Source organism: Mobula birostris, chromosome 9 (genome assembly GCF_030028105.1).
Source record: "Mobula birostris isolate sMobBir1 chromosome 9, sMobBir1.hap1, whole genome shotgun sequence".
In the NCBI taxonomy this organism is placed as follows: Eukaryota; Metazoa; Chordata; class Chondrichthyes; order Myliobatiformes; family Myliobatidae; genus Mobula; species Mobula birostris.
Genome location: NC_092378.1, coordinates 76,000,360 through 76,018,367, shown reverse-complemented (window position 1 = coordinate 76,018,367; position 18,008 = coordinate 76,000,360). Strand labels below are relative to the sequence as shown.

The 18,008-nt window shown below is 42.6% G+C and overlaps 1 protein-coding gene across 1 annotated transcript in view; it reads right to left on the bottom strand.

Annotated features, from left to right (window-relative positions):
* The window catches only part of fer1l6 (fer-1 like family member 6), a 311,731-nt gene that overhangs the window by 13,850 nt on the left and 279,873 nt on the right, over positions 1-18,008 (bottom strand). The window contains exons 35-37 of the mRNA XM_072267285.1: positions 16,356-16,498; positions 13,174-13,262; positions 7,465-7,563 (exon numbers count right to left, since the gene is read on the bottom strand). Of these exons, the coding sequence (XP_072123386.1) occupies positions 7,465-7,563; positions 13,174-13,262; positions 16,356-16,498 (331 nt within the window). The remainder of the gene's footprint in view (positions 1-7,464; positions 7,564-13,173; positions 13,263-16,355; positions 16,499-18,008) is intronic.

Here is an 18,008-nt window from a genome sequence, read left to right as displayed (position 1 = left end):
ATGTTTTCAAGGATTAAATGTCAGGAATTGTGAAAAACTGAGTTTAAATGTATTTGGCTAAGGTGTATGTAAACTTTTGACTTCAACTGTATCTGGATTGAACTCCATCTGCCAATTCTCAGCCCAGTTTTGCATCCTATCAATGTCCCGCTGTAACCTCTGAGACAGCCCTCCACACTATCCACAACACCACCAACCTTTGTGTCATCAGCAAACTTACTAACCCATCACTCCACTTCCTCATCCAGGTCATTTATCAAAATCATGAAGAGAAAGGGTCCCAGAACAGATCCCTGACGCACACCACTGGTCACCGACCTCCATGCAGAACATGACCCATCTACAACCACTCTTTGCCTTCTGTGGGCAAGCCAGTTCTGGATCCACAAAACAATGTTCCCTTGGATCCCATGCCTCCTTACTTTCTCAATAAGCCTTGCATGGGGTACCTTATCAAATGCCTTGCTGAAATCCATATACACTACATCTACTGCTCTTCCTTCATCAATTTGTTTAGTCACATCCTCAAAAAATTCTATCAGGCTCGTAAGGCATGACCTGCCCTTGACAAAGCCATACTGACTATTCCTAATCATATTATACCTCTCCAAATGTTCATAAATCCTGCCTCTCAGGATCTTCTCCATCAACTTACCAACCACTGAAGTAAGAATCACTGGTCTATAATTTCCTGAGCTATCTCTACTCCCTTTCTTGAATAAAGGAAAAATATCCCCAACCCTCCAATCCTCTGGAACCTCTCCCGTCCCCATTGATGATGCAAAGATCATCCCCAGAGGCTCAGCAATCTCCTCCTTTGCCTCCTACAGCAGCCTGGGGTATATCTCATCGATTCAAATTTAAATTTATTTATTTACCAGTTGTTCATGGAAACATACAGTGAAATGCATTGCTTGTATTAACAACCAGAATAGCCTAAGGAGATGCTGGGGGCAGCCTACAAGGTCACTACACATTCTGGCACCAACCATAGCATGCCCACCATGCCCATAACCACAGCATGCCCACAATGCTCAGCAGAGCAACACAGAACACAACAACAACAAAACAAGCCACTTTCCTCACTCCCACACACACGGACAGCCCTCCAGCTCTAAGACAGGCCTTCAGCCACCAGTCCTCTGGCTTCAGCCATTGGACTTTAACTTCCAGACTACCACTCAGCTTTCAGGCTTTGCTCTTCAGTGTCGACCCGTGGACCATCCAATTCCAGCACCAGCGTAGCATGATCACAGTGCTCGGCAGAACAAATCACAACACAACAAGCAACAGCAGCATAACAAACCCATTCCTTCCCTCCTATGCACCCACACATATGGGTAGTCCTCCAACCTCATGACAGACCTGTGTGCCTCGAGTCTCCAGGCTTTGGCCATTGGGCTTTAATTTTCAGACTATCACGTGATCTTCAGGCTTTGACCTTCAGTATTGACCGCTGGACGAGCCAATTCCCATGTCCCACAATGCTTGGCAGAACTCAACAAGCAACAAAACAACAACAGCAAAACAAGCTCCTTTCTTCTCTCCCACCTGCACACATGGGCAGTCCCTGGACAGCTTTCCAGGCTCCAGCCATCAGACCTCCTTTTCCTTTTTGTAAAGGAGTTTTAGGGGATTGACATGAGTTTCTTCTCCTGATTGGCAAGTTGTGAGATGGATCTGCTGATACTTCAGGCGAACTCAGATCTGCTGAAGAACGGGTCAGACGTGAAACTATGATATTGTGGCCATTACAGAGACTTGGCTGTTGCAAGCATAGCATGTTCGGGGGACCTTGATTTCTGAGAGATACTGAGGCTCTGGTTAAGAAAAAAGTTGGAGGTGTATAGCAGGTATGGGCAGGTAGGAACAAATGAGGTACTTGAGGAATATAAGAAATGTAAGAGAATACATAAGAAAGAAATCAAGAGGGTTAAAAGAAGGCATGAGGTGACTCTAGCAGACAAGGTCAAGGAGAATCTTTATACTTTATTGTCACTAAACAATTGATACTAGAATGTACAATTATCACAGTGATATTTGATTCTGCGCTTCCCACTCCCTGGATTACAAATCGATAGTAAATATTAAAAATTTAAATTATAAACCATAAATAGAAAATAGAAAAGTGGAAAGTAAGGTAGTGCAAAAAAAAAAACGAGAGGCAGGTCCGGATATTTGGAGGGAACAGCCCAGATCCGGGTCAGGATCCGTTCAGCAGTCTTATCACAGTTGGAAAGAAGCTGTTCCCAAATCTGGCCGTATGAGTCTTCAAGCTCCTGAGTCTTCTCCCGGAGGGAAGAGGGACGAAAAGTGTGTTGGCTGGGTGGGTCGTGTCCTTGATTATCCTGGCAGCACTGCTCCAACAGCGTGCAGTGTAAAATGAGTCCAAGGACGGAAGATTGGTTTGTGTGATGTGCTGCGCCGTGTTCACGATCTTCTGCAGCTTCTTTCGGTCTTGGACAGGACAACTTCCATACCAGGTTGTGATGCACCCTAGAAGAATGCTTTCTACGGTGCATCTATAAAAATTAGTGAGGGTTTTAGGGGACAGGCGAAATTTCTTTAGTTTTCTCAGGAAGTAAAGGCGCTGGTGGGCCTTCTTGGCAGTGAACTCTGCTTGGTTAGACCAAGTCAGGTCATTTGTGATATTGACCCCAAAGAACTTAAAGCTTTTGACCCGTTCCACTTGCGCACCACCGATGTAAATTGGGTCATGCGGTCCGCTACTCCTTTTGAAGTCAACAACCAATTCCTTTGTCTTGCTGATGTTGAGGGATAGGTTATTGTCTTTGCACCATATAACCATATAACAATTACAGCACGGAAACAGGCCATCTCGGCCCTTCTAGTCAGTGCCGAACTCCTACTCTCACCTGGTCCCACCGACCTGCACTCAGCCCATAACCCTCCATTTCTTTCCTGTCTATATATCTATCCAATTTAACTTTAAATGACAACATCGAACCTACCTCAACCACTTCTGCTGTAAGCTCGTTCCACACAGCTGCCACTCTCTGAGTAAAGAAGTTCCCCCTCATGTTACCTCTAAACTTTTGCCCTTTAACTCTCAACTCATGTCCTGTTGTTTGAATCTCTCCCATTCTCAATGGAAAAAGCCTAACCACGTCAACTCTGTCCATCCCCCTCATAATTTTAAACACCTCTATCAAGTCCTCCCTCAACCTTCTACGCTCCAAAGAATAAAGACTTAACTTGTTCAACCTTTCTCTGTAACCTTATTCTCTATGACGCCAGGTTCTTAATTTCCTCTCTGTACTCAAACTCATCATTACCCGAGATATGGCCTACAATTGTTGTGTCATCAGCAAACTTGTATATTGAGTTCGATGGAAACTTGGCTACACAATCATGGGTGTACAGTGAGTACAGCAGGGGGCTGAGTACACAGCCTTGTGGGGCACCGGTGCTCAGAGTGATTGTAGAGGAGAGCTTGTCCCCTATTTTTACAGCCTGGGTCCTGTCTGTGAGGAAGTTGAAGATCCAGCTGCAGATCTGAGTGCTAAGGCCCAGGTACCTCAGGGATTCTACGATTTGTTAAAAACAAAAGGATTTCAAGGGACAAAATTAGTCCTCTGGAAGACTGAAATGGTAATCCATACATGAAGCCAAATGTGATGGGGGAGGTCTTAAATGGATTTTTTACATCTAAATGTACTCAGGAGATGGACACAGAGTTTATAGAAGTGAGGTAAATCAGCAGCAAGGTCATGTACCTCTATATAAATTACAGAGGAGGAGGTGTTTGCTGTCCTGACGCAAATTAGTGTGGGTAAACCCCTAGGGCCTGACAAAGTGTTCCCTCGGATCCTGTGGGAAGTAAGTGCAGGAACTGCAGGAGCAGTAGCCGAGATATTTAAATTATCCTTAACAACAGATGAGGTACCAGAGGACTGGAGGATAGCTAATGTTGTTCCACTGTTTAAGAAAGGCTTTAAAAATAAACCAGGAAGTTATAGACCAGTGAGTCTGAGATCAGTAGTAGGAAGGTATTCAAAGAGACAAGATATATTAGTATTTTGATAGGTAAGGATTGATTAGGGATAGTCAACTGGCTTTGTGCATGGTAACCGATCTTAATAAGATTTTTGAGGATGTTACCAGGAAAGTTGATGAAGGTAAGGCAGTGGATGGACATTAGCAACACACTTGACAAGGTCCCACATGGGAGGTTGGTCAAGAAGGTCCAGTCGATTGGCAATCAAGATGAGGTAGTAAATTGGATTAGACATTGGCTTTGTGGGAGAAGCCAGAGAGTAGTAGTAGATGCTTGCCTCTCTGACTGGAAGCCTGTGACTAGTAGAGTGATGGGTCCATTGTTGTTTGTCATCTATATCAATGATCTGGATGATAATGTGGTTAACTGGACCAACAAATCTGTGAATGCCACCAAGGAAGACAATCAAAGCTTGTAACGGGCTCTGGACCATTTGGAAAGTGGGCTGAAAAATGGCAAAAGGAATTTAATGTAGACAAGTGTGAGGTGTTGCACTTTGGTAGGACCAACCAGGGTAGATCTTACATAGTGAGCAGTAGGAAAGTGAGGAGTGAGGTAGAACAAAGTGATCTGGGAATACAGATCCATAATTCATTGAAAGTGGCATCACAGATAGATAAGGTAATTAAGACACTGCCCTTCATTGATCAACATATTGAGTACAGGAGCTGGATGTTATGTTGAAGTTGTATAAGACATTGGTGAGGCATATTGTAATTTAGAATATTGTTTACAATTTTGTTCATCAACCTACAGGAAAGATGTAAATAAGATTGAAAGAGTACATTGAAAATTTACAAGGATGTTGCTGGGACTAGAGGACCTGAGTTATAAGGAAATATTGAATAGAATAGACTTTATTCTTTGGAACGTAGATGATTGAGAGATTTGATATACAAAATTATAAGGGGCGTAGACAGGATAAATGTAAGCAGGCTTTTTCCACTGGGTTTGGGTGAGCCTACAACTAGAAGGCATCAGTTAAGGGTGGAGGTGAAAAGTTTAAGGGGAACATGAGGGAAAACTTTCTCACTCAAAGAGTGGTGAGAGTGTGGAATGAGCTGACAGCAGAAGTGGTGGATGCCATTTCAATTTCAATGCTTAAGATCAGTTTGCATAGGTACAATGTTGGGAGGGGTATGGAGGCTATGCTCCAGGTGCAGGTTGATGGGACTAGGCGGTTTAAATGGTTCGGAATGAACTGGGTGAGCTGAAGGACCTGTTTCTGTGCTGTGGTTTGCTGTATCTCCATGACTCTAAGGGTAGAAATCACTGCTGGATGTTCTGAGGTTGAAGTGTTGGGTGGGCAGATCTGCCCCAATATATTTGTAAATTTTGTTTTTAGGAGAACAATTACATTCATCATTCTATGTTTGAATCTAAGGCATTAATGCATTCTGGAATAGCTTCAGGTCATCGAGCATATAGTATTCTGCTACTCATTAGTCAGATCCAATTCAACTTGCCAATTGTTTAAAACTTTGAGATATAATGCAGCTGCACCCAACCTAAACTACCGTTAACAAAAAGTTGGCTTATTTTAAAGATACATTATGTCACCATTTATTACCTTGAGATTTATTTTCTCATTGGCATTTCCAGAGAAGTAAAGAGATTCAACAGAGTTTATGAAAAACTATACATAAATAAAGACTGACAAACAACCAATGTGCAAAAGAAGGGAAATTGTGCAAATATTTTTTTTTAAAGTGAACAAACAGTACTGAGAACATGAGTTGTTGAGTCCTTGAAAGTGAGTTTGTGGGATCAGTTGAGAGTTGACGCGAGTGAAGTTATCCATGCTGGTTCAGGAGTCTGATGGCTGTAGGATAATAACTGTTCCTGAACCTGGTGGTGTAGGACCTATAGCTGCTGTACCTCCTACCCAGTGGCAGTTAGACTAACTGTATGTCATAGCAGTTTAATGTTTAAACTCACTATTGATAATAGCTGATTTAGTTCTGTTTGTACTCGGATTGCCAACACATAACTTCTCATCCACAAAATAAATGTTCATTTTCAAAGCACAATTATGTGAGATTAAGATCATGTGCAAATGAGATATCCAATAAGGTCAGCTAAATTTATTATCAAAGTACATATATTCACCTTGTAATATTCATTTTATTGGAGAACAAAGAAATACAATGGAATCAATGAAAAACTACACACAAAGACTGATAAACAACCAATGTGCAAAAAGAAGACAAACTGCAAAAGTAAAAAAAGTTAACATGTAATACTGAGAACATGATTTGTTTAATTCATTAAAATGAAAATAATTGGTGGAGGGGCAGGTAGTGTTGAGGAAACAGATAGGATGCAGAAGGACTTAGACAGGTTAGGAGAATGGGCAAGAAAGTGACAAATGAGATACAATGTTGGAAAATGCATGGTCATGTACTTTGGTAGTAGAAATAAATGTGAGGACTATTTTCTAAACAGGGAGAAAATCTGAGATGCAAAGGGACTTGGGAGTCCTTGTTCAGAACACCCTAAAGGTCAACTTGTATGTTGAGTTGGTGGTGAGGAAGGCAAATGCCATGTTAGCATTTATTTCAAGAGATCTAGAATACAAGAGCAAGGATGTGATGCTGAGGCTTTATAAGGCACTGGTGAGGCCTCACCTTGAGTATTGTGAACAGTTTTGGGCCCCTCATCTTAGAAAAGGCATGCTGGCATTGGAGAGGGTCCAGAGAAAGTTCACAAGGATGATTCCAGAAATGAAAGGGTTATCATACAAGGAACATTTGATGGCTCTGGGTCTGTACTCGCTGAAATTCAGAAGGATGAGGTGGGATCTTATTGAAACATTTCTAATGTTGAAAGGCCTAGACCGAGTAGATGTGGAAAGGATGGTTCCCAATGTGAGTCTATGACAGGAGGGCACAGCCTCAGGATAAAGGGGCACCCTTTCAAAACAGAGATGCGGAGAAATTTCTTTAGCTAAAGGGTGGTGAATTTGTGGAATTTGTTGCCACATGCAGCTGTAGAGGCCAGGTCGTTGGGTGTATTTAAGGCAGAGATTGATAGGTTTTTAAATGGATATGGCATCAAAGGTTACGGGGAGAAGGCCAGGAACTGGGATGAGGAGAGGAAAAAAAAAATCAGCCATGATTGAATGGTGGAGCAGACTCAATGGGCCAGATGTCCTAATTCTGCTCCCATGTCTTATGGCCTAAAAGCAATTTGTAATTAAAAACAGAAAATACTGAAAACACTTGATATGTCAGACAACATCTAACCTTTCATGTATTAAAGAGTAAACTCCAGATCTGGTCTGAAAAGTAATGTAATAGTTAAATTTGTTTCACTTTATAAAGTCTTCACAAAATTATGAATATAGTTAAATCCCAGTTTTCAACAGGCTGCACCAGGACACAGCAGATGACACCTCAGTTTTCAATTTAACTAAAACTTAAATTTCAATCATATGAAATTCTTACCCCTTGATATAGATGTCACTTGATTTTTGACCAGTAATAATATTCTGATCTTCTAGTGCAACATCTTCAGTATTCCAAATAATTATTCTTAGTTCATACCTGTAATCACATACAACACTTTGTCAGAGAGAAACTCATATTCATTCAAGGCAAGATGCTTAGTACAGGCATCAACCCAGAGACAATCTGACTTTATTCGGGTACTTTTATATCTGTCATGCACAAGAGGTTCTGCAGATGTTGGAAATCCAGAGCAACATGCACAAAATGCTGGAAGAACTCATCAGGTCAGGCAGAGTCTATGGATGGACTGAACGGTTGAATTTCAAGCTGAGACCCTTCATCAGGACTGGAAAGGAAGGGATTTGAAGCCAAAATAAGGTGGGGGTGGGGAAGGAATACAAACTGGAAGGTGAATAGTGAAACCATGTGAGGGGAAATGTAGGTGGATGGGGAGGGGGAATGAAGAGAGAAGCTGGGAGACAACAGGTGGAAAAGGCAAAGGGCTGAAGAAAAAAGAATTTAAAAGGAGAATTCTCTGAAAAGGAGGAGGGACACCTGAAGGAGGAGATTTGGCAGGTAAGGAAAAGAGAAGGGGTAAGAGGGGAGCCAGAATGGAATTAAAAAAGTGGGAAGGAGGAATGGATGTAATTACTAGAAGTTAGTGAAATTGAAATTCATTCCATCATGGTGGAGGCTATCCAACCTGAGTATGGCATTATTGTGGCACGAGAGGAGACCATGGACAAACGTAGGAATAGGAGTGGAGACACGAGGAAATCTGCAGATGCTGGAAATTCAAGCAACACACACAAAAAATTCTGGTGAACGCAGCAGGCCAGGCAGCATCCATAGGAAGAGGTACAGTTGACGTTTCGGGCCGGGACCTTTCGTCAGGATTGACTAAAAGAAGAGATAGTAAGAAGTTTGAAAGTAGGAGGGGGAGGGGGAGATCCAAAATGATAGGAGAAGACAGGAGGGGAGGGGTGGATCTAAGAACTGGAAAGTTGATTGGCAAAAGGGATACGAGGCTGGAGAAGGGAGAGGGTCATGGGACGGGAAGCCTGGGGAGAGAGAGAAGGGGGGAGGGGAGCCCGGAGGGTGGACAGCAGGCAAAGAGTTATAGTGAGAGGGACAGAGGGAGAAAAAAGAGAGAGAAAAAAAGGGGAAAAAATAAAAATATATATTAAATAAATAAATAAAGGATGGGGTGTGAAAGGGAGGAGGGTCATTAACGGAAGTTAGAGAAGTCAATATTCATGCCATCAGGTTGGAAGCGACCCAGATGGAATATAAGGTCACATACATCTGCTCTCACCCCATCCTCCCGCCACCCCACTAAGAATAGGGTTCCCCTGGTCCTCACCTACCACCCCACCAGCCTCCGGGTCCAACATATAATTCTCCGTAACTTCCGCCACCTCCAACGGGATCCCACTAGCAAACACATCTTTCCCTCGCCCCCTCTACTTTCCGCAGGGATCGCTCCCTACGCAACTCCCTTGAGTTGATAGTGGAGGAAGGGAAGCTGCTTTCCGCGGGGATCGCTCCCTACGCGACTCCCTTGTCCATTCGTTCCCCCCCATCCCTTTCCACCGATCTCCCTCCCAGCACTTATCCTTGTAAGCGGAACAAGTGCTGCACATGCCCTTACACTTCCTCCCTCACCACCATTCACGGCCCCAGACAGTCCTTCCAGGTGAGGCGACACTTCATCTGTGAGTCGGCTGGGGTGATATACTGCGTCCGGTGCTCCTGATGTGGCCTTCTATATATTGACGAGACCCGACACAGGCTGGGAGACCATTTCGCTGAACACCTACGCACTGTCCGCCAGAGAAAGCAGGATCTCCCAGTGGCCACACATTTTAATTCCACATCCTATTCCCATTCTAATATGTCTATCCACGGCCTCCTCTACTGTCAAGATGAAGCCATACTCAGGTTGGAGGAACAACACCTTATATTCCGTCTTGGTAGCCTCCAACCTGATGGCATGAATATTGACTTCTCTAACTTCCGTTAATGTTCCTCCTCCCTTTCACACCCCATCCCTTATTTATTTATTTAATATATATTTTTTCTCCCCCTATTTTTCTCTCTCTCTTTTTTCTCCCTCTGTCCCTCTCACTATAACTCCTTGCCTGCTCTCCACCCTCCGGGCTCCCCTCCCCCCTTCTCTCTCTCCCCAGGCTTCCCGTCCCGTGATCCTCTCCCTTCTCCAGTCTGGTTTCCCTTTTTCCTATCACCTGTCCAGCTCTTAGATCCAACCTTCCCCTCCTCTCTTCTCCTATCATTTTCGATCTCCTCCTCCCCCTCCTACTTTCAAATCTTTTACTATCTCTTCTTTCAGTTAGTCCTGACGAAGGGCCCGGCCCGAAACATCGACTGTACCTCTTCCTAGAGATGCTGCCTGGCCTGCTGCGTTCCACAGCATTTTTTGTGGGAATGGAAGTTGAATTGTAGTAGTTAGCCACCGGGAAATTCTGCCTTTTGTGTTGGACAGCATGGAAGTGCTCGAAGGAGTGGTTCCACCAACCTGTACCGAGTCTCACTGATGTAGACCAGGCTGCACCGGGACACAGTAGATGACACCAACAGACTCACAAGTGAAATGACACTTCACCTGGAAGGACTGTTTGAGGCCATGAATGGGTTAATGGAAGAGGTATAGAGGCAGGTGTAGCACCTGTCTTGTTCACAGGGGTAAGTGCCAGGAGGAAGAAAAATGCGGAGGGATGAGTGATACACAGAAAATGCTGGAGGAACTCAGCAGGCCAGGCTGCATTGATGGAAAAGAATAAACAATCAATGTTTCGGGGCGAGATCTTTCATCAGTCCTGCCGAAGGGTCTCAGCCCGAAACGTCAACTGTGCTCTGTTCCATAGACGCTGCCTGGCCTGCTGAGTTCATCCAGAATTTTGTGTGTGTTGCTTGGGGTTCCAGCATCTGCAGATTTCCTCTTGTTTGTGAAGGACGAATGGAGGAGGACGTAATATAGAGTGCGATACATATGGAATTGAGAAATTCGGATACTTGTGATACTTGAGAAATTATTTATAGAACCTGATGATTAATGGACAGAAAGGAGCAGGCAAAAGATGAAATTAATTAATGGTCAAGGAGAAATGCAAATGATTAGGAATGACCCGCGGATATTTGGGGTGAATTTTCAGGATTTTCATGTCTTTACTGATCAAACTCCATGTTAAATATACTCAGTGACTTGGCTTCCACAGACTGTCTGTGGTAATGAATTCCACAGATTAACCACCCTCTGACTAATGAAATTCCTCCTCATCACTCTTCTAAAGGAACATCTGCACATTCTGAGGCTGTGCCCTCTGATCCTAGGCTCCCCAACTGTTGGAAATATTCACTCCAAATCCACTCCATTTAGGCCTTTCAATATTCAATAGGTTTCAAGGAGATCGCCCCTCATTCTTCTAAACTCGACTGAGTATAGGCCCAGAGCCATCAAACACTCCTCATATGTTAACCCTTTGTTTCTCAGAACCAGAAACCAGAGTTCCTCCATTCCAGTCCAGGAGGACAGAGAGGAGAGTAGTGAGGATGAGAGGTAAGTGAGATGGGAAAGACATGGAGCTCAGATGATTGTGTGGGTGGACAAGGCACTGAAGAAGCAATATACTGTCTCCGACCTGATGTCGAGGAAGAAGTCCATAAGAGGATGATATGGCAGAGTATCTGCAACACACACATGTGATAATATTATAACATAATCTCACAAGGATTTACTGTATATTTAACATCTTTAAAGCAACCCTCTGGCATCTTCAGAAATAAATGCACTCAGTGGCTGCTTTATTTGGTACCCCTGTACCTAATAAAGTAGTCATTGAATACATATTCAGGGTCCTCTGCTGCTGTAGAGGTTCAAGGTTCAAAATGTTGTGCGTCAAAGATGCTCTTTTGTACACGTGCTTATTTGAGTAACTGTCACCTTCCTGTCAGTTTGAACCATTCTGGCCACTCTCCTCTAAACTCTCTCATTAACAGGGCATTTTCACCCACAAAACTGCTGCTCACTGGATGTTTTTTGTTTTTCACACCATTCGCTCTAAGCTCTAGAGAGTGTTGTGCACGAAAACCCCACAGGAGATATACAGGTATACATCCCAAAGAAGAAAAAGTATTCTAAAGGCAGGATGACACAAGAAGTCAAAGCCAACATAAAAGTAAAGAGTAGGCACATAATACAGCAAAAATTACTGGGAAGTTAGACGATTGGGAAGCTTTTAAAATCCAATAGAAAGCAACTAAAAAAATCACAAAGAAGGAAAAGATGGAATATGAAGGCAAGCTAGCCAATAATATTAAAGAAGATACTAAAAGTTTCTTTGGATATATAAAGTGTGAAACAGAAATTGAGTAGATATCAGACCAGTGTAAAATGATGCTGGAGACATAGTAATAGGGGACAAAGAAATAGCAGATGAACTGAAGAAGTGTTTTGCATCAGTCTTTGATGTGGAAGACACTAGCAGTATGCCGAAAGTTCAAGAATATCAGGGGACAAAAGTGGGTAAAGTTGCCATTAGTAGGGTGAAGATGCTTGGGAAACTGAAAGGTATGAAGGTAGATAAGTCACCTGGACTGGATGATATACATCCCCAAGGTTCTGAAAGAGGTGGCTGAAGAGATTGTGGAGGCATTGATACTGATCTTTCAAGAATCAATTGATTCTGGCCTGGTTCTGGAGGAATGGAAAATTGCAAATGTCACTTTACTGTTCAACAAGAGAGAGAGGCAGAAGAAAGGAAATAGGTGGTGAGGAAGGCAAATGTAATGTTAGCATTCATTTCAAGAGAACTAGATAATAAAAGAAAGGATGTAATGTTGAGACTTTCTGAAACACTGGTGTGGCCTCACTTGGAGTATTGTGAGGAGTTCTGGGCCCCTCATCTTAGAAAGAATGTGCTGACATTGGAGACGGTTCAAAGGAGATTCAAGAAAATGATTCCAAAATTGAAAGGCTTGTCATATGAAGAGAGTTTGATAGGCCTTTCTCTGCATTCATTAGAATTCAGAAGAATGAGGGGTGACCTAATTAAAACTTACCAAATGTTGAAAGGCCTTGATAGAATGGATGTGGAGGGGATGTTTCCTATGGTGGGAGAGGCTAAGACCAAAGGACACAGCCTCAGATAGGGATGTCCTTTTAGAATAGAGATGAAGAGGAAGTTCTTTAGCCAGAGAGTGGTGAATCTGTGGAACTGTTTGCCACAGGCAGCTGTGGAGGTCAAATCTTATGTATATTTAAGGCAGAGGTCGATAGATTCTTGATTGGCCAGGGCATAAAGGGATATGGGGAGAAGGCGGGAGATTGTGGCTGAGAGGAAAATTGGATCAGTCATGATGAAATGGTGAGCAGACTCGATGGGTCAAATGACCTAATTCTGTTCCTATATCTTATGGTCTTGTGGAAATCAGTAATTTCTGAGATACTCAAACCACCCTGTCTAGCAGCAGCATTCCATGGCCAAAGCCACTTAGACCATATTTCTTGATGTTTGGTCTGAACAACAACTGAATCTCTTGTCCATGTTTGCACGCTTTTGAGTTTCTGCTACATGATTGGCTGATTGGATGTTTGCATTAACAAGCAAGTGTATAGATGTACCTAATAAATTGGCCATTGAGCATGTATAAATTCTCTTTGAAATTCAGTTAGATTCATTTGTTTACCCCTTAGGCTTGCGAGGAGAAATATCAACAGGTGGCCCTGGAGGGGGCATATCCAATGGGAACATGTCCACCCACATCTGAACTCGGCCCTGGATAGATATTAAAAGCAAAAACAAATTGATATTGAAGAAGGAGCAATAAAATTTCACAAGTTACAAAAGAGATGGCTATATTTAATACTTGAGACCATATACTCATTATTAACCAATGAGCATGACTCAGATTTCATCAACAGACCAAAATTAATGAGAATAGATTTAAAAAATTTTTTTTATTGTTCCATAATAGGCTACTGATCTAATATTGAGCAACACACACAAAATGCTGGAGGAACAGCTGGGCAAGTAGCAGCAATGGAAATGCATAAAGAGTCGATGTTTGGTGGGGAGACCCTTGATCAGAACTGATGAGGAAGGAGGCAGAAGCCAGAATAAGAAGGTGGGCGGTGTGAGAGGGGGAAGAGTGTAAGCTGGCAGGTGATGGATGAAACAAGGTGAAGGGGAGCGGGTGGTGGGGGAGAGGTGATGCATGGAAGAGGTAAACAGTGAAGATGAAGGAATTGATAAGGTGAACTCTGTGGACCACAGAAGAAATATAAGGAGGAGGGGCACCAGAAGGCAGGTGAAGAGAAGAGAAAGAGTAAGAGTGGAGTCAGAATGAGGAATAGAAAAAGAGAGAAGATGAGAGGCGGATATGATATTGCCTGTCATTAGTGCATCCATCAAAATTGACAGTTCTTGTGAATTTCCTGTGAACGTGCTGGAAGTGTAAATTGACAACGACAGAGTTTAATGAATAGGTTCATCCAGAAGCACGTACACAGCCTCATGTTGTCAGGGTTAACGTGCTTGGAACTGACTTTTATCACTTATCCTTCAGCTGAACGTAAGAACTCATACCTTTGTGACCTGAGGATGTTTTACAGCCAAAGAATTATCTTTCAAATGTGGTTCCTTTTGCTACTTGGGCAAACTGCATGAGCCATAAGTCTCTGTAAGACCCCTGTGATTGTCTTGCTATGCTATCTCTTTGTGGCAAACTTCAAAATTCAATGTAAGTTTATTATCAAAGTACATAAGTTTTTATAAGTATGTAAAGTAGGGGCACCATGGCAGCGTAGCTGTTAGTGTGACGCTATTACAGCTTGGAGCATCCAATTTCAGAGTTCAATTCTGGACTGTCTATACAGAGTTTTTATGTTCTCCCTATGGGTTTACTCCGGATGCTCCAGTTTCCTTCCACATTTCAAAGCTTAGTAGGTTAATTGGTGATTGTAAATTATCCTGCGATAGGGCCAGAGTTAAATAGATCGGTTACTGTGCAGAAGGGCCTGTTCCACTCTGTATCTCAAAATAGGTCACCATACACCACTTTGAGATTCATTTTCTAGCAAGCATTCACAGTAGAGCAGAGAATTACAGCAGAATCTATGCACAAAGACCAACAACCAATGTGCAAAAGAATACAAACTATACAAATAAAAATAAATAAATAATACAGGGAACATGAGCTGTGGAGTCCTTAAAAATGAGTCTGTAGTTTGTGGAATTAGTTCACCGTTGAGGTGAGTTAAGTTATCCAGCTTTATGGTTGAGTGGTAAAAACTGTTCCTAAACCTGGTAGTGTGGAACCTAAGGCTCCTTTACCTCCTTGACGATGGCAGCAGCTAGAAGAGAGTATGTCCTGGATAATGGGGGTCCTTGATGATAGATGCTGCTTTCTTGTGGCAAGGGTTTAAGGTAATGTTTTATGAAGAATTGTGTGACTTTTGACATTGGAACATGAGTATTGATTATACATTAAATTCCTGGAACAGACAACCCTCTGACTGAGAGGCAACTTTTCTGCTAATGAGTCCCCCATGGGTGAGGACAGATGGAATTCAAGTCACATTGATGTCACTGATCCTTCATCTTGGATGTTGATAGAGTGGACATCTAGGCATCCAAGAATGCTGGTGATTTGGCAGCTTTCATGGAGTCACGGGGCACTAAAGCACAGAAGCAGGCTATACCGTCCATCTAGTCTGTGCCAAACTATTATTTGACTAGTCCTATCGACCTGGACCAGGACCATAGCCCTCCAGGCCCTGCCTACCCACATACTTATCTAAATTTCTCTTAAATGTTGCAATTAAACACACATCCACTCCTTCTGCTGGCAACTCATTCCACTCTCTCACTGCCCTCTGAATGAAGAAATTCCCCCTCATATTTCCTTTAATCATTTTACCTTTCACCTTCAACAGTTGACCTTTAGTTCTAGTAGTTCAAACTCAGAGGAACAAGCCTACCTGCATTTACCCTATTGATGCCCCTCCTAATTTTATATACTTGCATCAAATCTCCCTCATTCTCCTTCATGGCATAGTGGCACATCTAGTAGAGCCTTACAGCACCATAGACCCTAGTTCAGGTGCTAACTGCATAAATGATACATGCTGTCCATATGCCTCCCCTAAAGTTGGATTGGTGGGTTAACTGGCCACGGCAATTGCTCCCAGTGTGTACGCAAATGGTAGAATGTGGGGGGAGTTGATGAGAACATGCGGAGAATTCATGAAGGATTAGTGTAAACGAGCATTGGATGGTTGGTGTAGACTCAGTGGGCTAATTTCTCTTCCACTCTTCCACTCTAGGCACTGCAGAAATTCAAGGTTTAAGATTCAAGACTGTTTATTATCATTCTTCAGTACACGAGTGTAAAGGAGAATGAAATGATGGTTACTCCAGGTTTGATGTAGCATAAAAAATTAAGCACAAAGAACACAATAAAAACACAATAAATAAATATAAATGCAATCCTACAAAACACAATGTACAAGAATGTTTGAGAGGACCGCTGGTCACAGCAGGACATATGAAAACACAGTCAGATAGCGACTATGTCAGTGTAGGTATGAGGTGTGGGGAGTGCTAGTGTAAAGTGGCAATGCATGGTGGGGGATGAAGAGTGCTGAGGTGCTGTGGAGAAGAGTGGCTGACGTGGAAAATGTGCACTTCATCAAAGTACATTGGGCAACTTCATTTTGATTTTTAATGGAAGTGCATAGGTTACCATGATGGATGTGTTTGATCGTTAAGTAATGGAAATACATGAAAAGGCTATGAAACACATAACGGTTTGAAACTCAGCCACAGTATTAGCAACCAACAGCACTGCACACAGAATATTGATGTCACCTGTTCAATGCCGGGCTTGTCAAAATGGTAGAGGGGCCTTGTCTCAACGTGTTCAGGAACCAACTTATATCCAGTCCCAGGGAGTCTTGACCACTGTCTTAGTACATTTAAAGCCAGGTGCTCATGGGATACCACCAGTTCATCTAGAAGAGAAGTACAATGGAAATATGTTGAAATCCTACGCAAAAGTTTGTTGTTGCTTAGTGGTGGATGAGTAACACATTAAAAAAAACAGAGAATGAAAAGAGATTGTACAAGAGAGTGGGTCAAGAAACATTGAATGCTAGTTTTAGAGTCAAAGGTCAAAGATCAAAGTACATTTATTATCAAAGTATGTATACAGTATACAACCCTGTTCATAGAACATGAAACATTGAAGAGTACAACACAGGAACAAGCCATTCAGCTCACAATGTTGTGCCAAACCAGCTAAAATACAAATCAAAAACACCCAAACACTAATTCCTCCCACCTACACAATGTTCATATCCCTCCATCTTTCTTTTACCTATGTGTCTATAAAAACGTCCTTTAAAAGCCTCCAATGCATTTGCTTCTACCACCATACTAGGCAGAGCATTCCAGGCATCTACGACTCTCTAAGTAAAAAACTTACCTCTCACATCCTCTTTGAACCTACTCCTCTTGCCTACAATGCATGCCTTCTGGTATGAGACATTTCAACCCTGGGGAACAGACACTCCCTGTCTACTCTATCTTGTAAATCTTGTAAGCCTCTATCAGATCTCCCCTCAGTCTCCAGCACTCCAGAGAAAACAACCCAAGTTTATCTAGCCTCTCATGATTACACACGCCGTCTAAACCAGGCATGGTAAACCTCTTCTACACCTTCTCCAAAACCTCAACATGTCTCCTATTGTGGGGTGACCAGAACTGTATGCAATATTCCAGATGTGTCCTAACCAGAGTTTTATAAATTTGCAACATAACCTCCTGAATTTTGAACTCAGTGTCTCGACTTATAAAAGCAAGCATTTCATAAGCCTTCTTAACCATTCTATCAACCTGCATAGTCTCTTACAAGGATCTATGAACTTGAATTCCAAATCTCTCTGCTCAGCAACGCTGTTAACGATCTTGTCCTTAACCATGTACTATCTCCTTTCATTTGCCCTACTGAGGTGCAACACCTCACATTTAGCTGAGTTAAACTCCATCTACCATTTCTCTGCCCTTATCTGCAACTGATCTGTATTTTGCTATATTCTTTGCCAGTCTTCTACACTATCCAGAACTCCACCAGTCTTGGTATCATCCACAAGTTACTAACCCGTCCATCTACATTTTTATCCAGGTCATTTATATACATAAGAACAGCAGAGATCCCAGCACAGATCCCTGAAGAACACTATTACAGACCTTCAGCTCCAGTAAGTCCCTTCAACCACTACCCTCTGAATTCTATGTGCAAGCCAGTTCTGATTCCACACAGTCAATTCATCACGGTCCCCATGCACCTTAATCTTCTGGATTAGCCGAACATGAGGGTCTTTTTCAAACGCCTCACTAAAATCCATGTAGACAACATCCACTGCTCTACCCTCATCAATCTCTCTTGTCACTTTGTCAAAAAACTCAATCAGGTTTGTGAGGCAGTGTGACAGGGTCCTGAATTACCCCTATGAACTGTGC